Source organism: Drosophila arizonae, chromosome 3 (genome assembly GCF_054131065.1).
Source record: "Drosophila arizonae isolate 15081-1271.41 chromosome 3, UAZ_ARI_1.0, whole genome shotgun sequence".
In the NCBI taxonomy this organism is placed as follows: Eukaryota; Metazoa; Arthropoda; class Insecta; order Diptera; family Drosophilidae; genus Drosophila; species Drosophila arizonae.
In genome coordinates, this window is record NC_142923.1 from 9,643,673 (window position 1) to 9,668,834 (window position 25,162).

A 25,162-nucleotide genomic window follows, 5' to 3' on the forward strand; every position below is an offset into this window, starting at 1 on the left:
GCTTAGCATATTTATTTGTTGGACATAAATATATAATAGCTTACCTTTTATCGCAGACTCTTCAAATAATCAACTCAAAACATTTCAACTAAAGAAAAAATAATACTTTGTATTACTCAACTAGTAGTCTAACCATTTATTTATATACTCGTATATAAAATTTCTCTCTGCCAGTTCGTGTCACGAGGCTCACGCTCTCCAACCTAATGACTTGTCAGTGAATTTGGGCTGCTTTTGGGACGGGCCGTAAGCTTGGCAAGCAACAAATTCGCACGCACACAGCCATTGACACGGGCTGCTAAGCTGCGTTGGGGTGCGGGCCATGGTGGGCCAGGTGGCCGACGGGGGGCGCTCACAAATATTCCGCACCTGGCAGACAACTACAACAGTCAACAAACAACAGCAACAACAATCGAGTTAAGAGAAGCCAGCGACAGAATCAAAATACATGCAAAATAGCTTTGCATTCAAAATAGGCGCGCATATTTATCAGCGCGTGAATATTTTCCGAGTGAGATTCATGACTGAGTTTTGCGCAAGAGCTACCCCACTTCATTATATAAATTTCGTTGTTATTTTTGTTGCTTGTGGGGTTCGACGGCCGATAACAAATATCTAGAGGTATAGTAATTTAAGCTGATTTCGACGACACAAAACACAATCGAAATATTGCGAGCAATAAATAAATCGCTGCACGCAACGACACAGAAACTTGGAACAGTTCGCACTTTACACAAAAACCCGACGAAATCGAACAATCGACAAATCATAATAATCATGAGCTGGCTAGCTGACTAGCCGGACATTATACGGTTGCGTTTCACGGATTAGTAGCGGATTGTGCGTAATGCACGATGGTTGCGGCTGAACTTAAGCTGTAGAAATTGTAAAGTTATTTAGATATAGAGTTTGATATATATTTTATTTGTATCTTATATTTCCATATTGTAATATAAGCTTTTAAAGTTATTTGAGTTTGTTTATATAATTTGCTTTTTATTTTTTTTATTTATTTATTTTTATTTTTTTAAGATCATTAAACCGTAACATAAATTATAGAAGCCAGTATTTACACTATTTATAATTTATGTTGTTTTTGTTATTTACAAATTATTTTCCTCTATAGCTTTTCAAATCAATATGAATTATTCATTGGATTTTACAGCATATTTTTATTAACTCGCTGAATAGCTCTAAAATCAACTTTCAATTTATATAAACTACTATTGAATGTCCTTTAACTGTCCTGTTGTATTTCTTATCTGTTAAAAGTGCTGTACTAAACTAAAGAAAACCCGGTGATGAAAAACACATTTCCCAAAACTTGCTGTCAACAAAATCTATAATTTACTCAAATAGATTAATAATAGCTTTAAGCATAATGCGTAGATTAAATTTGATTAGAAAAGAGTCAGTCGTGGCCCACAGTGCACGACCTTTATCTTGTGTTGCCTACTTTTGTGCGGCAAGCGACGAGCTGTCCACTCATTTGGGAGGAGCTGCCTGTACGTGTGTGTGTGTGTGTGTGTCAGCTTGTGGTGGGTGTGGTCAAACTGACATAGAACTGCGCTTCAATAAATTGTCCGTTATCATTTTCATGTTTTTGTATTGATGACGGTCTGCTGGGAGCTAAGCATTAGAGCGAGCTGCGAGTGAAGACGGGGCGTATGAGCAATGTCAACGTTAACGAAAAGCTGGTCTTAAGATGAAAAACGGCTTTGCTGCTGTGGTCAGGCACGGGCACAGGCCCAAGCAGTGGGACAGGCACGGCCAAAGCCTAATTTGCCGGAAATAAAATGTGCAGCGATGTGTGTGTGCAGACTTTACGAACTCAGGATTCGCGTCCACTGCTCGCCGCCCCTTTAAGATGCCTAACTTTTGGCAGGAAATTTGAAACTTGTTAGCACTCGCATCGTATCGGCACGGGTCGCATCGCATGATCGAAGCGCGCTTCCGGCAATTCAAATTGTAGGAGCATGCATTTTCGATTAGATATATGTACGAGCGCACTCCTCTCATCAAATCCAACTGACAGATTATTGCTTCGACATTTCAAATTTCAATGTCAGTTGCCAGTCAAAAGAAGAAGAAAAAAAAGCAACAGAGAAAAAAGTAATTTTCAACGAAACTCGGATATGCGTTCTGTGCACCATGCATGAGGGCAAAGGATTTCTAGCACACAAAGTTGTTGCTTTAAAGCGAAATTAAAGTGCAATGCCAAAGGCAGCTGGCTCAAGTTAAGGGAAACTTTGAAATGACACGAAAATCTGTTTTTATTTTTATGTTAAAGTGCCGAAAGGAGCGTCCCAACTGAAAATGCAGCCATTAACGAAAGTATACTTGGACCAAACAGCAACAAGCGCAACACGAGATATCTCTCTCTCTCTCTTTCTCTCTCTCTCTCTCCCTCTCCCTCTTTCTTTATGAAAGCCAAAAGCCCTGCCAATGGAGCTGATGAGCTTGCAGCCAGCGCAGATACGTTCAATAAATTTAATGGACATTTTTGTCATTTACCAAAGAGTGCGGCGACATCGATAGCGCCAATGAGTCTGAGCCGCGGCAGGCAAATGTCGGCAGCCAAGGAGCATGAGGGGCAGCGTAGCGCGCCAGCAAGGACCTGCAAGCCTTTGCCTCAACAGGATGTGCCGGCAGTCAGGTCACACGGTAATGGCTGCCAAACGTCGGTATGCATAACTTCTTGTTGTGGACGCTGCATTTTTGAAGAGCGCGCATAGTGCTGCGAGACTAAGGCTGGCTGCGATGAAAATTGTCATAGGATCATAAAGTATAGTAAAATATGCTAGAGCTAAAAACGAATCTACAGTAAACGTATTTCCCATATTCTAATCCTCAATTGAGCGCTTTGATTATATATAACTAATATATGTGCTTCATCTTGCTTTCAGTCGAAGTTTTCACAGTTCTCCTACGCTTGCCTGGCAATCGAAATGCATTGAAAGAGATCTCATATTTATCTATAAATAAAAATCTCTACAAAATTCATAAGCTTCAAGTTCTATCTCTGGCTTTAAAAAAAGAATGAAATCTTTAAGAAATATTTTTTAATCAATTTTCAGGCTCAATGAAGTTTAATAATGATTTTAAATTTAATAAAATATTGCTGTGCATATTTATTAATTTTTAATATATATTATTATATTATATATATTATTTTACTTTTAGCAATCCCAAATATTTGACTCCTATATTAAGAGTTAATCATTTTTACTATATTCATAACTTTTAACATATTATTTTTCTACAAACTCACAAATCTTTAATATTTTCTATTATATATAATATATTGTATGTATATATAAAAAACCAACTATCTGAGCTTTAGCTCATAGTTGACAAACATCTAAAAACTTATCTCATCATCTCATCAATTATCATTGGCAACTAAGAAATGTATTAACTCATAAGATGTCTATTGTTATCTAAACTTCTTTTCTTTTCTTTTTTACAAATTCAATTATCGATTTTAGACTTTTCTTTCGTTTGCGGTACACTGTTCTTGATGTCAATTGTTACAGTTGCTGTTCTTAAGTTTCAATTCCACTTTCGGTGCCATTTTAAGCTTCATCATTCGCGTCGAGTGTCGACAATCAATCAGCGTCTTTCAGCGCCAGCTTTTTGCATAATTAAAATCTGATGCGTTACCTGTTTACGTCAGGCATTGTTGTTGCTGTTGTTGCTCTTGAATACTCTATATAGGCAGTGAAATGGGGTATATAAGTTTAAAGTTCTCTGTGGTCTTTCAGCGCCAGCTTTTTGCATAATTAAAATCTGATGCGTTACCTGTTTACGTCAGGCATTGTTGTTGCTGTTGTTGCTCTTGAATACTCTATATAGGCAGTGCAATGAGGTATATAAGTTTAAAGTTCTACGTGGTATATGTGGCGGCTTACAAGCCGAAGTTAGAGCCAAGAAGTTGTGGAAACTGTGTTTCGATTTTCGTTTTGTTTTTGGCTGGGTACACAGCAGTCGAGTCTGCCTCATTATAAAATATTGCTTTCCAGGTGCTCGCACACAGGAAGTGTACGTGACATTTAAATCTGGCTGAGGTGTAGACGACATTCAGGGAAAAGTGCGTGAGGACTTTTTAAAAAATTATACAAGACCGTGTCGAATTTGATATCTGTATTAAATGGATAAACAGCAAAGCTGCAACACGTGGTTGCCGCTCTCTTTCTATATTGGTCTCGCACCCTCTCGCGCCCCTGGCCACATTGGCATTCGGTGATTTTAATGTCCGAAGTTGAATTCAATTAAGTTGATGAAAACGACAATTGGCAAGTGACAAGCGCTGCGAGAGTTTGTGGTGGGAGTTTGTTGGTAGCTGTAAATCTGAATGCGTATTTGTACAGCTGCTGCTGCTCTGTCTGTGCCTGTGCCTGCTGTCTGTCTGTCTGTCTGTCTGGATGTATGTCTGCTTGGATTCGCATTTTGATTGTATGTTGTCCTTGCCATTTAAATACGTTTTGTATACGGGTGTGTGTGTCAATTAATTGTGACAGTTAAGTGCTGAGCTTTCTGTTGACGTGATGCGATTGCAATGTGCTCCGCTTCGTCTCTTCGCCTCTTCGCCTCGCCCACCACACACAGGCATACATTCGCATTCATTATTGACCATTGACGGTTGCTTGTTTGCGCTGAGATACCCTGTATTCATTAAAATGGGAATACGGTGCCATGAATATGGATAGTATTTATAAACTGTGAGCTATAGTAATCCTCTGATTGCAGTCATGGGAATAAGAAACAGAAATATTATACACTATCCAGTAATATTCGTATACATTTCTTAATAAGTTGTAATTTCCGTCATTAATCGATTATCAAATGATCGATTAGAAACTCATCTTTACTTTAAACCCGATTACAGGGTAACTGCATGTTGTGTACTCTCCATAAGCGGCCTTTTGACTTGCTGTTATATCAGCGGCTAATTGAGGGACGGCCAGCAAGCATTCGCTGGGGTCAGTCATGCACTTGGCCAACACGTTTTAATGGCCACTCATGTATTGACTATATTTAATACCATTTAATTGAATTGCTGCCGTTTAATAATTGCCCAGTGAAGGATGCAGCTCCCAAATCGTATAATTGCCATGGCAGGCACACACACTCATACACATGCACATAGCATGCAAAGTCGAAGCTCAAAGCCGTGGCCAATTAGTCAATCAGCGGACAGTTATTTTATATCGGCCATGGCCAGCAAAATGTCGTTGGGCGCGCAATTAAATTGTCAAATGGCACCCCAGAGACTTACCCATCATCATAATCATGATGAACCTGTGCAAAGGCAAGAGCTTTCCTTTGGCTTCCTTTATGTGGGCACCCAGGCAGGCAGCCAGCCTCTGCACTGGGACACTGCACAAGTAATTAGTGCACTTGCAGGGCGCGCGCTCACTTGACCGTTGTTATTTCACAGTTATTTCTTGTTATACCCTGTGCCAATTGAAAATATATATTAATGGGTATATTGATATGCGGTATGTGATTAAATCTTGAGACTGCTTTAATGTATGGACCGCTAGCCTTGGATCAGTCGATTGAATTTGTATAGCTTGAAGATCATGCTAGGATCAACTTTAGTCTATTATAGTTTTGATATTTATTGAAGTGCTTAAAAATAATATGAAATGTTAATATAAAAACGCTAATATGGGTTTTATTGTACCATAAGCATAAAGTTATTAAGTATAATAATCGAAATCGATTGATTTATTTTATTGATTATTGATAAATTATGCTTTGAGCCTGTAAGCATATTTCGTAACGAATATAATGTACAATTATCGATATCGCTCTTTTACTTATATATCTAATGTATCGATAAATATCGTTCCTAAATTTGTTCGTCAATAAATATCTTAATATTACTTGGAGTGAGAAGTCTATTCAGCACTCTTTATTTATCTCTTTTTAATATTCATTCGAGATGCGTTCGATCTGCAGATTCATGACAGAGCATCTATTGCTCTATCAGTTACAGTTGAGTCAGCTGGCGCTTGTTTTTACAGCGCTGCCTTTGTCCATTTGAAGTGGTCTTTTGGTTCGTTTCTGGTTCTTGTTTCTCGTTTTGCTTTGCTGGTCTCTCGTCTCGTTGCTTAGCCGCCTTTGTTGATTCTTTTAAATTTCGCCTTTCAATTATTTTATGCAAATAAGCAAACGGCGCTGAGCACAGATTATGCCAGCTTGACAGAATTCCTTAACATTTCCTTACGCCCCCCGCTTACTCTCTTCCATTGTAATGTCTCCATTTCGCACTGGCTCGCCAGCTCAAGCTCCTAATCTTCAGTTTTTCCCACGTAATAGGAGGTTGGGAGAGCGCGCGAGATTTTCTCGCAGGCTGCGTAAAATGCGCGACTCTCAATTCAACTTGCAAAATGAATTGTTTGTCATTGTTGTTACTGGATGGTGTAACCACCCCCCACCCCCTCCTTGTGCTCTCTCAATCCTTGTACTCCTCATATCGTGCCCTGGCATTTCACTTCGGGCGTAATCAACTTAAGTTGGTCAAATGAGTTTGTTACGTTTTGAATGTTGTTTTGGCCCGAACAAGAAAAGAGAGAAAAATCTTCAAATGGAAAATGACGGGCAAATGGTTTTTCCTTTCAATTCGATTTAGCGCTTCAGATTTCCCAGACTTTTCCACCAATTTCCTTGGGTTAATTGCTAAACACCCTTTCGCTAGGCCAGCCTCTTGAGTTTGTTGCTTTGTGCCCGGCGTTAATCTCGCTTTGATTCGTCTGCCATGCAAATTGTGCATCCTTTTGGGATTTGTCGTGCACTTGTAGGTGTGTCGCATGTAATTAATTAATGGCATTTCCGCCAAAGCTGCCGTTGCCACGAAGCAATTAAATATTTAATGCTCTATGCGATTTGTGGTGGTATGTAATTTAAAAGTGATTTTTGCCACGCACAATGTCAAAAGCTGTCACAGTCGCACACACACACACACACACACACACACACACACACAGAGCATACCTTCAGACTTGATCCTTCAGGTGGCTCAAGATTGTGGATGATGCTTGTGTGCTCACTCTATCTTTGTCTGTGGACGTTTTAGAGATGGGCACGTGTTGATTATGCTTCGTTCTCATTCTCTCTTACTGTCTCGCTCTATCTCACTCTCTCTGGCTCTCTCTGCAGTTCTGCCTGTGCAGATGATGGATTATTTTGTGCCTTTCGCTCGAAGTGGCTGTAGAGATGAGTTCATTTATATGATTCGTCTTTTCCTCACATTCCTTATGTCTAGATATATTTTCAGATTTCTGTTGCTCTCTTCCTCTCTTTCTTGGTCTGTCTGCCTGATTAGCAGATATGAATTGGTTTTTATAATGAGCTTATTTCCACTCTTAACAATGTTAGCATATCAGATGATTTGTTTTTTGCTCACTTGGTTTAATCTCCATATATCTTTTTGATTTGTATTGGTCTCTCTCTCTCTCTTTCGCTCACCATCCTTTCCTGTCGTGTCATATTACAAAATATGAGCTAGTTTTTATAATGAGCATATTTCCGCTCTTGAGAATGACTGAGTATTCACATATTTGCTTTTTATAGCCGTATTGTATTATTTATTGTCTCTTTTCCTTCCACGTTTTGGTTTTCTCCTGCTTGCAGCTTGTGTCGGATTATTTCAACTATTTGTTTCCTGCTAGATTTCTTCTGTTTTGTATAGAGTTCTTCTTTTCTTTCACTCTTTCTCATTTCAAGACTTAGCATCTTTAAAATGCAATAAATTTAACTGCTATTCATCGAGTTTGTTCGTGTCACGTTAGAAAGATATACACGACACGCTATCAGCTCTGACATTCATTTGAAAAGGTAAACCCAAGGCAAAGCGTAAGAGCAAAAATAATTGAGATGTCAGCTGAAATTCAAGTGGACTTTTATTGACTGCTTCCTGGCTCTGGGGCTGCCTTACTGGCTGCCTGGCTGACTGGCTGCCTGGTTGGCTACACGGCTGACCGACTGCCCGGTTGGCTTGCCATGCTCCTCAAGTGGCATGCAATGTCAGTTCCACACATTCACATTCAGATCGTTGTGTGTGCAACGCCTTCTTCTGTCTGCGACCTTCGATTCGCAAGGGGCTGTGGCTGAAACAAGGTTTGCTGTAAAATCAATAGTTGTACAGCTTTTAGCTGCTCTTTAGGCCACCCGCGGCACGTGTGGCGTGTTGCCATTTTATGCTAATAACAACAGCAAAGGGAACAGCAACAGCAGCAATCGTCAGCCACATGTGCCCGTGTATTACTTGTTAGTGTAAGTTAAACTTGAAATCTTTGTCGCGTTCGCTTTGCCCTTTTACCTGTCGCACGACATCGAGATTGGCCCCCAGCTCTTAGATGTAGATGTTCAGCCGTTCAGCCGTTCAGGCGCTCAGCCGCTGAGCCTCTCAGGCGCTCTCTCCGTCTCCTTATCCTGCCGTGCGATGTGCTTACACTTCATCCGCATGCTCGGCATTGAATAGCATCCCTAAGTGTCCTTAAGCGTACTCGAGCGCTATGGTGCCTGGCTGCCTCGCTGCCTCGCCGCCCGCCTGTCCGCCTGAAGCTCAGGGAGATTGTTGCGTTGCGGTTAAATTGCGCCAAACATATTTGACATTTTATTATGGCAACGGGGCGGGGCTGCGTTATTGCGGCACGGATATTGCGACGGCGACGGCGTCGCCGGCTCTCTCTCTCTCCCTCACTCTCTATGAAGACTTTGGCTAATAATGACTACAAGTGTTTTTCATTAACTGCCGCTTATGAATATTAAATTAAAAAGTGCGTTTTGCACGCGCCGAGACTACAAATGTGGCGCATACGTCCCGTTGTGCTGCATCAAACGGAGCCTTTGATATTCATTTCAATTTATACCCAAATCCATTGCGGACGTGGAGGTCAAAGGTCTTGGGCATAGTGGATACAATGTGAGCCCTTTGTGTTGTTGCCGAAGTGAGAACATGGAAAAATGCGCCACGATGCGGCCACAGACTAAATTGAATTTGTGTGCCAAAGCAGAGACATTTGCTATTTTAATACTCTACTTGAGGTATTTCAGTTTAGATATGAAATGTGAATATGGATGTGTGTGTTTATAAGTGAATATAGATTTCTTTCCACTTTTTGCTATTTTCTCTTTGATCAGACACATATTATTACATCAGATTTAATGAAGCCTGCCACAGAGACTGCCATCGTCATTATAAGGCTGCTATACAAGCTTAGCCTTACTCTTGTTACGTCCCTTAGAGTGTATTCAATAGCCACCTTCTCCAGTTCAGTTTATCTTCCTTGTGTTTTTTTAAAGGCAACGGGCAAACGAATTCAATTTTCGAATTGGCTAAAACTTAAAGTGGCGAAGCTGCAGCTCATGAATTTCTAATGAAATTAAAATGCTGTACAAATATAATGATGCCAGCAACGGCAGTAGCTGCAGTAAATGCTACAATCGAAGCAGCAAGAGTAACTGTAGCAGCAGTGTTTCGTTCGTGACTGCAACTACTTAAAAGCATAGAAGGAAGAGGGAAAGGGCAGGGGAAGTGGAACGGGAAGGGGAAGGGGATACGGAAATGTGAAAGGAGATGGGCAGGATGAGAGAATACTCCATCAGAGCAACTGCTGCTGCTGTTGCTTGTGGGCGTGTCTGACAACCGAGAGATTATTGTAGAGCACGGCAGGACTTGGTATTGTAAGCATTGTCTAACTGTAGCTGTTGCGTTTGCTACTGCTGCACCACTCTGCACCACGCGTGGCCAGGCAATGCCTCAATTAAGTTGAAGCAAACAGTTGAGCAATTCGGGTGGACGAGTCGGAGCATGTAAACACGTCAAGCTGAGCAACAACTGCATCTGTCATTATAATGCCCCTCTCTCTCTCTCTCTCTCTCTCTCTTCACACACACTCACAGCTACCTCTGCATAGCAGCACACACACCCACACCCACACACCCATACACCTACACAAAGAAATACAAATACTAAGTCCGGGCAAACTTTTCGGTTACTTGAAAATTCAATTTTACGCAATATGCGCAAATCGTGATTAAAATCCTGTGCGTGGTACTTGCTCATTGCATACTTGTGGCTGTTGGTGGCTCCATCTTGGCTGCTGGCCCATCTTTCACTAAGCTGCTCTGCACTGTGGGACAAATTAAGCTGCTTGTGACATTAGGCAATAAATCAAGCGTAAAGTGCGATTTTGTAAGTGGAATTTACTTGGCTTGCCTCTTCACAATCCACGCATGACTAGTGAGGCGGAGAAATGTGATTGATTAAGTAATATTTAAGTGGATATTTAGCACATTAAGTACAGAGATCAATTAGTGTAATGCTAATTTGCTTGTGGTGCTATAAATCGTGTATATATATTCAGCAAATAGATGAAATGCAGGCTGAGTTTTCCTTTTTTTTCTGTTCAAAATTTGGTACTTTTTGTCCATGTTCAAAGTGGTGTTAATAAGAGGAATATCTTTCTTTAGCTACTTAGAGTAAAAGTTTAAGCTTAAGGAAATTAATATAAAAATTTAAAAGTATTTTCACAGAACATTTGCATATTTAGCTGAACAAAAAATGAATAAATAAATAAGAGTTCAGAGGTGGAAATCTGAGCCCACTGGATGATGAGTTGTTGTTTGAGTTCTCAAGTTTTCAAAGTCTAGTACTTTGCGTAACTCTGTGTGAACTCAGACTGCTAGACAGCAGGCCAACATATTTTTTTTTTATGATTTGATTACAGCAAACCAAGAGACATATATAGACATATACACGATGCTGGGATGGGACAAGAGGGGCATAACAAAATGAACTCTCATTAAACGACTTTAAGTTTCTATAAATACAGACGACTTTTTGCACCAGCTCGTCCGAGGTTGGCCCATTGTCTCATAAATACAATGACTGTGAAAAGCGGCTGCCTACTTTCAGGCGCTGTCAGCGTAAAAACTATGAAAATGTGTTTTCAAATTGCGAAACAATTTGCTGACCGTAATTGAACTTTGCTGTTGCCATCGCCATCGCCATCGCCATCGCCATGGCCATCATCGTCAGCGGCACATAAAGCAAACTTTGGGCGCTCATTTGAGTGGTTCAGGCACGTAAAAGTTTTCGGCGCACAGCCTGTGGCAAATGCTGGCCAACCGGATCCGGATCTGGGTCTCTGCTTTGGCTTTGGTTCGGTCTAGGGCTTCAAGCTTTGGGATTCGGCTGGCACTTGGTTCTTCGGTTCATGTTTTCGGTTCGGGTTTTCGAGTTTTTCGCTTTTGGCCATTTTTAGGCGCCGTTGTTGATTTGTGTGTGTGCATTTGTGTGAGTGTGTGGGCTCGACGCGGTTTGGGCCAATTTGCCTTTACCCTTGCCGCACCGCTAATCCCCACCACTTGTGTTGTTCATTCATTCGCAATGCAAATAGCGACCTCAAACAATGCAAACCACCGACCTTTTCTTTCATTTAGGTTTATTTGTATTAATTTGCCGTCCTTTTGTTGCAATGCTTGCTGCAATTGTTTCTCTCTTTTGTTTTTCAATTTGCTACTTTCTTTTTTTTTTGTTTTTTTTTTTTTGCTTTTTGCATAATTGTCGTTGTTTTCGCTCATTCCGCAACTCTTCATACGCATGAATATTTCAGTGGTTGTAAGTAGTTTGGGCCGCCATGCGACTGCAACTGTCGGAGCACAAAGTTTTGAATAATTTATGCGTATTCAGAGTGCCACAGCCGTTGTCCAACCAATGCCCCAATGCCCCATTGGCCGTTGCCCATTGCTCATTGCCCATTGCCCATTGCCCATTCCCAATGCCAATTTCATTCGTAGCCAGACAACATCTTTCGTTCTACGACTTTTACTACTTGGCATACTTCAGGCGCATCCATTGAGCAGCCGTCGAAAACTTTGACTTGGCTCTCTTCTAACGTAGATGTTCAGTTTAAGCAAAAGTCAAGAGCTATTTGCACTGAGAGAAAACTTTGTTGCAGCAGTTGAGTACTTAGTTTTTTTTTTTTTTTTTTTTTTTGTAAAAACTGAAGGATGCTGAAAGAGAATTGCTTGATTGCTAGAGGGGTCGATTTTATAAATATGTAAAAGCAGAATTTCCTTAAATCAAATTGCTAATTCTAAGTAGGAAAGGCTTGTTTGACTTTCTACATCAATAGCAGTGTAAGAGGGTGTTGCCTTTATTAAATTCTACGTTATATTTGAATGATGCATGATAAGGTCAAGTCTTTGCTAGAATGCTTATTTAATGTAATTTCTTATAATCTAGAAAAGATCTTAATCTAACCTTTCTCAAGGTTAGGATACCTAGCCCCAACATCAACTCATCTCTATCCGAGCCTTACCTAACTCAAGCGAACTCATACTAATTTAAAGTGACTTAAATAAACTTAGCGAAACGTAACTGAACCCAGCTTAACGCAACTTAACCTAATTCCGCCTTATTTAACCTCACTTTTAGCCAGTTCAAATGAACATAACCTAAGCTATCACAACCTGACCTAAGTTTTCGCAACTTTATCCAAGTTTACAAAACTTGACCTTGACCCAAGGCACAGCGCCTTGTAGATTATGCCCGACTGGAGTTGTCTTAAATGCGTCTGATTCGCAAATAGAATAATGCATATATTATTTCGCTCTGTGTATTTTTGTGCTCAACTAGTTTCACCCTGCCTCGCCACTCGCTATTTGTCGAGCGTAATTAGCCGCAAAGTATGCAACTTGCACTTGTGCAACCAGGCATGGCCAGCTCTATTGCCAATTGCCTTTATTGAGACATTCTGCCACGCACAGAGGGAGGAATTGAGAAAGAAAGAGAGAAAGGGTCTCAGTGCTCATGGAGGCGGCAACCTCATCGAACGAGGAGCTGCAAGGGCTATGCAAGTTGTTCTATGAAAGCTCTTCGGCTGCTCTCAGAGAGTGCAAGCGATTGTGTGTGTGGGTGTGTGAAAAATACCACAATTTCAATTTCAAAGTATCCTTTTAGTGTAAAGGAAATGACATTTACGCGCTTTGTTGTGGTTTTCTCATGCATAAAACATTTTTAGTTACAATTTTTTTTCCATTCCCCTTTATATTGCATGTATAAAGTGTTTTTATTTTTTTTATATATTTTTTTCACTATCCCACGCACTCGTTGTGCAGTAGGCGTGGCAGGCGGTCAGGTCCTTCAGCTGTTGCAGCCATACAGAAAATGTTTGCCAGTCGCTTGGCCAAACGAATAAAGCACAACGAATGGCCACGAGGCTCGTCTGCAGCTTAAAAAATTTAAAAGTGCATGCAGAGCAAAATAAAAAAAAAAAAAAAAAAATAAAATAAAAGAATCATAAAAATAAAATAAAGAATTCATATATATTAAAATGAAAATGAAAATCGCAGCATAACCGTATTGAATACTGCAATACTGCAGTGCGGCGCGACGAATTTTATATTTTCTTTTGCTTAGGCAAATGGGTTGGAATTTCATTCAATTTAAGTGCTGCTTGATGACATCAAATCGAAGAAATTCCTTTAAATTATTTCAATTCACATAAGTAATGGAATTTGATACTTGAGCATATAAGATGCAGATGCATAGCATGAGAGAAAAAATAGCGAAAATATTTCCTTCAATTTATATGTGGGGTTGAAGTGAAAAGTGAAAAGTATTCAAATGTGAAATTGTGTGTTAGCTAGGTGAGGCGTGGGTAGGTCGAATATCAGGTGGTTTCAGTAACTAGGCTAATTTCCTTTCAAATATTAAAAACTTTAAATGCTTAATATAATTCTCATTTTCATTCACATTTTTCCACCCATTCCCATTAAAATTCTTTTTGGTAGTATACATTTTCTTTAGCTTTCTCTTCTTTCCTTTTCAATTTCTCTCTCTATCTCTCTCTCACATGTAATTTTCTTTTTCTGTATTTCCCTCTCTCTCTCTCTATCGCATTTATCTATCTATCTCATCTAACTATCTTTCTCGCTTTAATCAAATTAGAAGTAAACGAAATACTAAGTTTTCCCACAAATTCATAAATATTCTATAACGAAACAAAACAACAAATTATAATAATAATTGATTAATAATTACAACCCTAAGCTGTTTATGTTCATAAGTATAATGGAAAGTCAGAGAATGACTGTAAAATCAATGCTACTTATAAATTTGAAAATACTCTGGCTACAATTGTTGTTGCCTTCAAGTACAGGCTATAAATACACTCAAAAGGTGTCGTGGTACGTGTGGGTGTGGAGGCGGTGGGCGTTCTATTTGGGCCCCTGGCATTGTGAATTGTGAGCAACAAGGCAGAAGGTAGATAGGGTTGGCGACAACACCTCAGCGCTGTGGAGCAACGTCTAACAACTTGGTTGAAAACTTGAGACAGCGAAGCAGAAACGATTAAAGCTCAAATTTTTCCTTTTTTTTGGCGCTGTATAGGGGTCTTTTTGGGGCCACAATGGTAGCTGGTAACGAGGACATCTGCGAGCTGCAAACAATAAGTGACAAAAATCAATGAAGAACTTCTGGGCAATGCCGGCGGCTGATGCAAATGCGCTTCCCGTTTCCTTTATGGGAAGCGCTAACGGGATGCAGTTAGTGTGGCTGTGGATACGTTAAAGTGGGCAGAGGAAGGAGATTGGATGGCGAAGGGGGTGGGAATGGGGGTGGCGCTGACGGTGGCGGCTATTCGCTAGGTGGAAACGTTTGACTGCCGTGCTCTGTGAATGTGACGATGGCATTTGTTGAATATCAACAGGAAATGCAGTGAATAAACACGTCGAGTTTGCTCGATTCGTTTGAGAGTTGAGCGTAGTGTGTGTGCGTGTGAGTCTATAAAGAATGTGTGTGTGTGTGTGTGTGTGTGTGTGTGTGTATGGTATGTATTGTGCTAGAATGAGAGTCACAATTTGAATGGTATTCAATTCAATTCGTTTCGATTCAATTCAATTCTTGATGTGAATGGCAACGCATTCACCGCGGGCAGCCTTTTAGCTTCGGGCGGTGGCCAGCAAATAATGCAAAAATTTTTTGCATCTCCGAATGTCAGTGACAGCAAAAGCAGCAACAACAACAACAACAGCAACAACGCTCTGCAAATTTGACATACAGCTCGTTGCGTAATTGCATTCATCAAAATGAATACTATTTCATGTGCATGTTATATACCCTGTAGAAATTGAAAACCCGAAATGAAAAAGTAGATTTTTATTTTAATGTTTGAAAAAATATATATATTTCTACTAACAGCACTCATGTAAATTTAACAAATTGATAATTATCGATAGTCAGGAAATCGTTAGGAAAATAAAAAGTGGATAAATATAAATACCTTCTTTATTTGTCGATAATAATCGGTACCTATACTCTTAAGTTAGTGATAATTGCTAACTAAAATACTTAAATAAAATACTAAAATATTGTTAAATAAAAAAAAATAATTCGAATTTTATTTTGCTCGCAAAGTTTTGCCCAAAACAGGATATTTTCTAATCGAGCAGCATTAACATACCTGAAATAATTTTTATTTTCGATTGTAATTTTTTATGCGCCTAGTTCTGACTTTTCCAATGTAATCAAATTAAATGCAGTGCAAAATTTTGTTTGAAATATACCATTTTAATAAAAATTGGTGGTTGTGTTGAGTACAGCAGGTACGAACCGATGGGTTTGCCGCGCTTAAAAGCATGCAATCAATGCCAAACATCAGATGGCAGCCCGTTCCATTTGTATGAGCTTGATTTGGTTGGCGCATGCTGCTGCGGCTCGTCGCCTCCTGCAACACATGACGCGTCGGCCGTCGTCCATCAGTCAGCCAGTCAATCATATGAATCGTTTTCGTTTACGTTTCGTTTTCGATTCCAATCAATTTGTTTGGCATTTTTGGCTGGCTGGTTATACAGCCGTCATGACCTGTGCCCTTCCACCACCGCCTTCGATCGCTATGCCCAGGGCCCAGGACCTCATACTGCGAAATGCCAACACTCTCTGACCCACAGCGTGCTGTGAATATTCGCCTTTGCCTTTTTTTCTCATATGTAGTTTCTCAATCTCTCTCTCTCTCTCTCTCTCTCTCTCTCTCTCTCTCTCTTTTATACCCTGAACCCACTGAAAATGGGAAATCAGGGTATAATGGTTTTGTGAAAATTACATATGTAACAGGCAGGAGGAATCATCGCAGACCCCGTAAAGTATATACTCTTGATTAGCACGACGAGCTGAGTCGATATAGCCCTGTCATCCGTATGAGCAAACCGATCTCAGAAGATATAAGAGCTAGAGAGTTGAAATTTGGCATGTATACTCGTCTGTACCACACGCAGCACAGTAAAAACTATGATAATTTCGATAACTCATCCAACTTTTTTTTATCGAGAATAATCGAAAAATTGATTGTTTTTTTCAGCCGAATTTGATCACTTATAGACCTAGAGACTTCAGATTTGCTGTGTATATTTAGTTGATCGATACAAAGATTTTGTAATTTGCAGATTTTGGATACCGCGGCCCCTTCGCGCCCAATTTGTAAAAACCGCATTTCAAGTACTAGAGACTTGTGCTTTGGAACATACATTTGAACATTATGATTACGTTCTGAAAGTTGCATTAAGATTGTACGTCTAGAAATTAAATTATTCAACAAATAAATTCGTATAATAATTATTGCCCATATTGCGGCGCAGCCCAAGTGCAGTCGCTGCTAACTGCGCCGTTAGCAGAGCGCTTTAGAATATAAGCTTGGAGGGTTCAAGGTATCTCCTAGTCGAGCAGTCTCAACTTGAGCCTTCTTACTTGTTTTTTTAAATTCTTTTTGTATATCGATTTTGTGCTCCGCTTTCAAGCACAAACCGAAAAACACAAAAAAACATCCCATTGAGTCGCGTTCGCTTGTTGCATTTTTAAATACCGCCCACGGCTGCAAGGGGGTGTGGCGAGTGGGATTGGCGAGGTGGGGCACGGGCCAGCGAAGCAGGGCCAGCAGTCAGTCAACAAATCCATCTTAGTTTAGACTTCCGCCTGCCAAAGAAACGTCTTGTTAGTAGTTATTTCAGCAAGTTTGCAGCCTTCGTGTTTGCCAAAGTCGAAAACTTAATCAATACCCTTTAGATGCTGGAAATGGGCTATTAGGCGTGTGCTGGAAGCACGGAGAGGTATTAGATAAGTTAGAGGATAAGTAATCTGCTTATCTTGGAAAACATTTCACAAGGAATTATTCTATTAAATAATCTTTTGTGACGCTCTGTAATAATCGAACCCATCGAGATATGAGTAAATATGAAGAGAATATCCAAAAATCACTTTAAATATGTTTGTCAATTGAACCATTATTTCGTATTCTATATATATACCTCGTATTATTTCATTCTACGATCTTAAGATTTTAAAATAGATGATAAAAATATTAAATTGAGTTTTTATTATTTTTTATTTCCTTTTTGTTTTTTCCTTAAGCCTATGGCGATACCTTCCTACATACATACCTTTCAATTTAAATAGCTTTAGAGTTAAGTCGAAATACAGGCCAAATAATGTACCCACCCCTGCCATGACTTTCTTATATATAAAAATAAAAATGATAAACTTAAAACTAATTGCTATCGATTATAAAAACAAGCATGGAGTCTGGTTATCGCCATTGTTTACGCCGCTCCAATAGCTTCTTCTGCAACTGGGCTTTGGATGGCGGTATATTAGATTTGTGTGGCGATCCTTCGGCTTGATTGGTTGGGACTTTGTAATGCATCACAGATTTGACTGGCAGCAGTTCTGCGAAGTTAGTGCATTTCTTGATCAATCGAGGCGAAACATGGCATTCCATGACTTCCTTATTGCTTGAACTAGCCTTGGCTCCCGTTCGTTCCTTGCGAGCATATGGAGTACGCTGTGCGACTAATCCTGACTTGCTGTTGACATTCTTGACAGGATTTGGGGGTTTGTTCGGCTGACGTATGTTGTTGATTCTAGACGGTGACGTCTGATTGCTAATGGTGTTCTTGCGACCTTTTGGGACTTTGTTGGCCCGGAAATTGGTTGATTCGGTCGAGTCTTTAGCTTTTATATCGAAGCGGTTATCGCTTGAAGATGAATGATTCGGTTTGACCTTTCGTTTGGTAACATTGGGCTTAACTTGGCCATAGACACTAGTTATTTTGGTTGTTTTCGTCGGCTTTAGCTTGATTTTGGAAACATTTTCCAATTGCTTTCGCAACTGCAGCAGATCTTCCAGCTGCTCGGGCGGCTCAATGCCATAGTTATCCCGATAGAAATCCGTGACAGCCGTGCGCATTATCTGCTGACCGATCACAAACTGGCGCGTGAGTAGAAAAAATATCTTCGCTTTGTAGGAACATATGCCGCAAATACGCCCCGGCATATCGGGCATGGTACTGAATTGCTAAATATATATGAGATAGTATAGAGATATTGTTTAGCTGCTGATACGAACTCGATCACTTACAAACTGCAACGAGGCGCGCTGAAAGAGCTGCCGATAGCTGCTAATCGTTGGCTCAAACTCAAATTCCTGATATTTATCCAAGTCCACAAAGGTTCCATCGTCGCTACAGCCGCACACGCGACATATATGCTGGAATTTACTCAATCTATTCAAAGTCTTTGGCACGTTCTGATGTACTTTTTGCCGACTCAATAGAGCACTCTTATACAAATTTTCATAGTCCTGTAAGCTGTGTGAAGAGAAGATGGAAAATAATAAAACTATACCTAAAAAATGATTTCTTAAAAAATGATAAGTTATACATACTAATAAAAGTAAATAAAACTACAATAATTTGGTGAATAACCTGGCTGTAATTAGTTCATATCATTTCAACCCGGTTCAATTTAATGGATATGAAAACCTAGCACTAATTGGTAATTTGCCAGTAAAAATCGCAGACCAAATAAAAAAGCAAAATAAAAAGGAAAGTGTAAAAACTGAGTTGTGGAAATGTCCAAGCTGCTCTTTCACTCACTGTCTCTCTCCCACACGCGCTCGTTAACTATCTGCATCTCTGTCTGTCTTGCTGGTGCTCATTGAGCGGCAAAATGCGAAACTTTTTAATTGACTTTTTCAATTACAGTTTAATTTTGTTGCAAGAAATTTGCTGGAACTGCCAATTGAAGTTTTCTGACTGTGACTGCTAGAAAGACAGAGGGCGAAAGCTGGTGGTACACACACACACACACACACAAACACAAGCATTATATACTGCTAATCTATCATTGTCCGCACATGTATATATATATATGCATAGATGTACATATATATGTTTCTGTGTGTGTGTGTGTGTGTGCGTTTGGCAATTTGCAAAACTTCAAAAACACGCACAGCCAGCAGCACATCTCGTCCAGAAAGCAGCAGCAGTCAGTCCACGACCATCATACAAGGCAAAAATCTAAATTTATTTGCAATGGAAAATTTTTGGCTCAAGTGAAAGAGAGAGTGAGGGAGCGGGAGAGAGAGAGAGAGAGAAAAGGCAGAGAACAGAAAAGAGTGAGGTCTTTTTGCTTTGGTCTTTAGATTGCTGCGGGCCATAAGGAATATGAAATGTGAAAGTGTGAAAAGCTATCAACTTACCTTAACTTCTTCTCCATGGCAAACGAATAGTTAAAAATATCTTAAATAGTGTAAAACAAGTCTACAGCGCCCCAGGTCCGAATCTAATGAATAGAGAACAAGAGAATACAGTTAGGGTATTAGTTGAAGCAATCACATAATAACATTCCATGTAAATGAAATCATGAAAATTAGCCGTCATTGCCGCAGACGCCGCCTCCATTCAGACACCGTCCATTGAATTATTCAACTGGCCAGGCCATGATGCATGTGCCGCTGATAGCAGTTGGCTTTATGGCCACTGAGATAGGAGTTTGGGTCTGGTTTCTGAATGGGAGCGTGCCAACGCCTCCTGAACAGGCAAAGCAAACATGTTACTATTTATCTTGCAGCGCACAAAAGCACAAAAAGCGTAGCGGTCAAAAACAAAAAGAGAATCCCAACAAAGAGAAAAGAGCGGGAGAGGGGGCTGAATTGCTTTTTTTCCACTTATTTGTTTAGATTGGCCGAATATGTGATACCCTCTAGGCAGTTTTTATTAAATTGACGGCATGCATAAATATTGAAATATATGTATTTCACTGATTGTTTAAATAATAAATGTCAAATATATATCAAGCTGAATCTATAAACAACAGACATAAATGTTTGGCTCACAGCTGTTTTATTTTGTGTTGATTTATTATTAATTTGACTCGTCGATTATTATTGTTGGACAAGTTCAGCAAACGCAAAACATAAAAGGGGTTGAGTGAATAAATGTCTGTGGGCCTTAGTTTGTATATAAAGCTCGATTTCAATTAGCAACTGAGCAGAATATTTGAATAGATTACGTGCGCTTACATTGAAATATGTAACATAACTTTATAGCTCATATTTAAACAAATTAAGCTCAATATTTATTAAGTAGTAGTACATGCTACACATTGCTCAATTAGCAATAATTATGGATTGAAAAGGTATAATTTACATATAGAATATGTGTATGTATATGTAATTGAGACTAAACTCTTCATCAATTAATTCGACTCTAAGCCAGCTCAGCCGTATAGCTTCAGCTCAAAAAAAGGAAAATCAGCTATCGTGCTGACCTTTGTACTACTTGAGATGACATTTACACTAATTTACTTGGGTATTTCGGTTAAAAGTGCTACAACAAAAATCAATTGCACATACAATCCAAGCTGTTATTTATATCCACCTGCGCGGCACTTGCATCATAAATTAATACTTTTGCTCAATAAACCAAAGTGCTCTAATGAGCTATAGCTGCGAGTTCATGCATGCAGCTCCACTCTATTGTATTGCGATTGGTTCATTCCTATAAATCTGCTTAAGCTGTCTATGGAAAGTAGTAAAATGCGCTGCACGCGAGAGCACGCGGACTCGTACGTATTCTTTAGCTGTGCAAATACACTTATAGCGCCATATCTTGATTGCCTTAACTTGCCCGTGCACGGCCGTGGAGCGGAAAGTTCGTCTGCTCGAATCCGATTCGAGGAAAGCGTATGACAAAGGGCACGACAGGAGGCAATAAAAGAGATACGAGCGCCCAGTATAAAACAACAAAAGGCCGAAAATGAATTGAGTGGGCAGGTGTGGGCAGGTGTATGTCTGTGTGCCCATACATGTCCGGAGATTCAGACCGGATTGGATGCAGGCTATTGGCCGGCAGAGGTAGTCTGTCTGGAATTAATCCCAGTTGGGCACTTTTCCCCAGTATCTCGCCTCTGTGCACACAATGCGTAAGGACTTTGTGGCACTGGACTGGAGTGCGTCGCGATTTTAATTGTATAATTATACGAGTGCCATGGCATAGTAAGACGGATGTTTGCTCAACAGTTCAGCTGCTTACCTGTTCCTTCTGCTATATGGTGTTCCCTGTCCAGTGTTCTCTCCTAATCTCTAGTAGCGGCTTGAGCTAACCCGCTCGACAGGCTCATAGATTTTGTGGCTGATTAAGATGTTCTTGGAGGATTTCGTTGTCTGTATTTTTGCGAAATCCTTGTGTTAAGCCCTTTTTTTTGTTCCCTATTTCCAAATACAAATAATATAGTGTAAGATGTTATTTTATATTTTTGTAAAATGGAAAATGTGTAGTAGCCTTCCTACTTTTAGGTTGAGAATGAACACTAAGACTGTGCTGGCTGGCATCGGAATTTGTCAAAGCCTGCTTCATCTCGGTTTAAAATATATCCATATGACAGCACGCTGGCAGAAGCAAACTTATAAACTCATAGCAATAGTTTGACGCTTGATTGGCCATATTTTATGCATGTATTCACATGCCTTTGGGGCATTGCAATACCCTGTAGTTGATTGAAAATATGTAAAAGTCGGGGTATTGTGATTTGTGAGTGCCGGTTATAGAAAATATGATGACTGAGAATACTCTTGGCTTCTTTATTTTCTAAAATCGATATTTATCGATTTTATTATTAGAGTATTATGGAGAATTAACAGCTGCAATATATGTATATGTTATTTATCGACTTTTTGTTTTCTCATATTTTTATATATTATTTGTATGTATTTGATCACCTATGTATTTGGCTTCATGCACATCTTGAGAATGGGGTTGATAATAGATACAAGAAGTTAATAACTAAAAGCGCTTGCGTTTTCCTTTTCTAAGATCGATGTATATTGATTCATTTATTGATTTTATATGCTCGTCCTACAAAATTATAAATAAAATTGAAATGAACTCGGATATAATATATATGTAGAAATATAATACTTAACATTTAAGAAAAATCAATATATAAGAATTAAAATATATTACGATCAATATGTTATCGATAGTTTAATATATGTACATGTAAATGTAGGGTACCCTATTTCCTATCAGCTAAGTCAATAGCATTTTTTACACGTTTCTCTTTGCCTTTGGCTCTGCTTGTGTGTTCTATCTGTGTCTCTTTCTGTATGTAGCACTTATCACACTTATCTTCCGCTGAGTGCCCTGATTCGTCTCCCGCTGCTGAATGACATTCCTGGCATATGTCAGTGACAGCGCTGGAAAGAAATGCAAAGCGCAAATTGGTATGGAGATAAATGCGACTATGACTATGACTATGGCTATGGTTATGGGCTGTGGTCCAAAGAGGGGAGGTGGGAGGGTGCTTCTTGTACCTCGGCTAGTAACTGTCATGCAAGTTTTATTATGTAAATATTGGCGAACAAATCCAGTTGGCCCTTTACACTGATTGCCTTGACCAGGATTTGCTCTTGTAATTGAAGCTTTGTGTTGCTTAGTTATGTCACAGATATACAGCGAGAACCCCAAACTAATAGCGCAGAGCATAAGTGTGGAATTTAAAAGCTCTACTCTGTTGGCATCGACGTGCACAGACTGCAAAAATCATACTACAATATTATACTTTGGTTTAGCTGGGTTGTTGTTTCGAAATGGAGCCGAGTACAGCCTGAGCGCATTTAGGACAAACAATGATAAAGCGCATATTAAAACTATGTAACTATGCTCATCAATCATTTACGATGTGACGGCATAAATTTACCAATATGCGTATACACCTGAGTGCTACTATATCATGTATGTAATTTAGTGCTTGACCCAGGGCCTCGGGCCCTGTGTTGAAACTGTTATGTTTAGATATGAAAACGTTAAAGTTATGGCTTTAAGACTGAATGACAATTTCTCTGCATAAAAAGGCAATTATGTAGTTGGTATAACAGTTAATACCATTAATTATGAGTAAGTATATGAAATAATTAGCCATAAGTACTTACTAATAGTATGAGATTTGCATGCAGTTAAACTGTTTGTTTAGGAAATTTTTCTTTGAATATAATTAATATACATACTTTTTTGATATTTTGTTCCCCACTAAATCAAAAATCGCGCATATCGAAAAAGAAAAATTCTATACCCTTGAAAAAGTTTGTTCTTGATAACTCTTGATAATTTAAATTTCTCTGTAATTCGAAAAAAAAAACCTGATCCCCTTGAGATTTACAATTATCGAGACTCGACTGTAACTGTCAAATTGTATATATGTACATATCTATATCTGTGTATATCTATCTATAGCTGTCTAATTAATAAAATGATAACAGTTTAACTATCGAACTTTAGAATTATTTTGAAAACTAAAACGAAATCACGATTTCTTTTTTATTAGGTATGTCCCAAAATACACTTATTTATGAATTTATTGATTAATCATTAGAGCAAATGAGTTCATTTCTGAGTTTAAGCCAATTCTCCAACAAATTTATATCTACTATATATTTTTAATTCCCCGCCATATTACGGATTTTGTGGCATTGCCTAAAATATATCTATTAAATAAAAAAGAAACTATAATTTTTTATTTCGGCTAGTTTACCTGAGTAACAGGCAGACTATTTCAAGTAGTCCAAATGGGTACAGCCTGCCACTCATATACATTTATATGAGTAGTTGAACGTTTTCATTAAATTTAATGCAGATTTTTATGGTCTATAAAAACTAAGTGCCTTAGTGAAATGATTTCATTTATACACAAAAACTGCAGGTTGTTTGCCTCATTCTTGACTCTAAACAGATTAGTACTCTCACTGCCAACTATTTAAAACTACCTGGGTTGTATTAGAAATCAACTAAATGAGTCAAGTCGTGCTTTTCCTGCCCACTCACAGTTTGCCAACTCTGCAATTAGTTGAGCAGCTGCAGCCAGACAAGCTGTAAACTCGCTCAAACAACAGCCAATGGAGTAACATATTTCCAGGTACTACTGTGCCCAGTGGCAGAGTCTGTTGGTTATCAGTCTATTTCTGCTTCTGTGATTTTGTTACGTAATCCGTGCATTATAGCAGCCTGCACTTAATGTGCTACAGACTTTTTATGATAGCGTCAAGCTTGGTAAACTGTTATTACCTCAGCTCGGGGCATAGTTCAAATTAGCGTTCATTAATTAGTTGCCCTGCAGATTGACGTTTAAAGTAATGCGACATGTCCCAGGGGCAATTAGTTTCCTCTACACCCCCTCCCCTCGCCCCAACCAACTACAACTAAGGCACTGCAGACTGTCGTGGTGTCAGCCAACAGAGGGTGTAGCCGAGTCATTACAGTTTTGCTTTAGATAATTATCGCAGCTTTTGGTGCTCAAGTGTCAAAGTTTTTCGACTGGAGTCTTCGAGTCGAGCCTCTCCATTAAATTACGAAATACTATCTTCATCGCTCTCTTTCTTTCTCTCGCTCTCTCTATCTCTCTGTGTGATAGATCATTTGCAGCATCATTACGCATACACCGTGCTTGTGTGTGTGTGTGTGTGTGTGTGTGTGTCGTTGGCTAATCCTTTGCCTGCCTTACGGCACCTACAGATTTTTCTATGCTGTCACGTTCCACAAATCGCAATAGCATTTTGCTTGCTAGCACGCACTCATAGCCCACATATATCACTGGCTGTTTCTGTCGCCGTTGCCGTCGCCGTCGCCGTCGCCGTCGCCATCACCCCGTTCAGCCCGCAGATATGAGCACATTAAATGTGGGCCACCGCGAAGCGGATGAAGCGTTGCTCCGGTTGCTGCCATTGCCGCCGGCAAATCAGTGTGTCCTTGCCTTGCCTTGCCGTTTGGCATGCTGGCGTTTTATTTCACTTGCTTTTAGCAGCGCATGCCCCCTCCC

At 39.6% G+C, this 25,162-nt stretch overlaps 2 protein-coding genes across 2 annotated transcripts in view; one reads left to right on the forward strand and one right to left on the reverse strand.

Annotated features, from left to right (window-relative positions):
• The window catches only part of Pkg21D (Protein kinase, cGMP-dependent at 21D), a 37,703-nt gene that overhangs the window by 5,218 nt on the left and 7,323 nt on the right, over positions 1 to 25,162 (forward strand). The gene's annotated exons all lie outside the window — the stretch shown is intronic.
• On the reverse strand, positions 17,378 to 21,676 carry LOC108612155 (uncharacterized). The gene is made up of 4 exons (XM_018005063.2): positions 21,385 to 21,676; positions 19,551 to 19,633; positions 18,429 to 18,657; positions 17,378 to 18,365 (listed from the first exon to the last, which is right to left on the reverse strand). Exons 2-4 carry the CDS (start codon positions 19,565 to 19,567, stop codon positions 17,598 to 17,600), a joined length of 1,014 nt encoding a protein of 337 aa, XP_017860552.1. The 5' UTR covers positions 19,568 to 19,633; positions 21,385 to 21,676; the 3' UTR covers positions 17,378 to 17,597.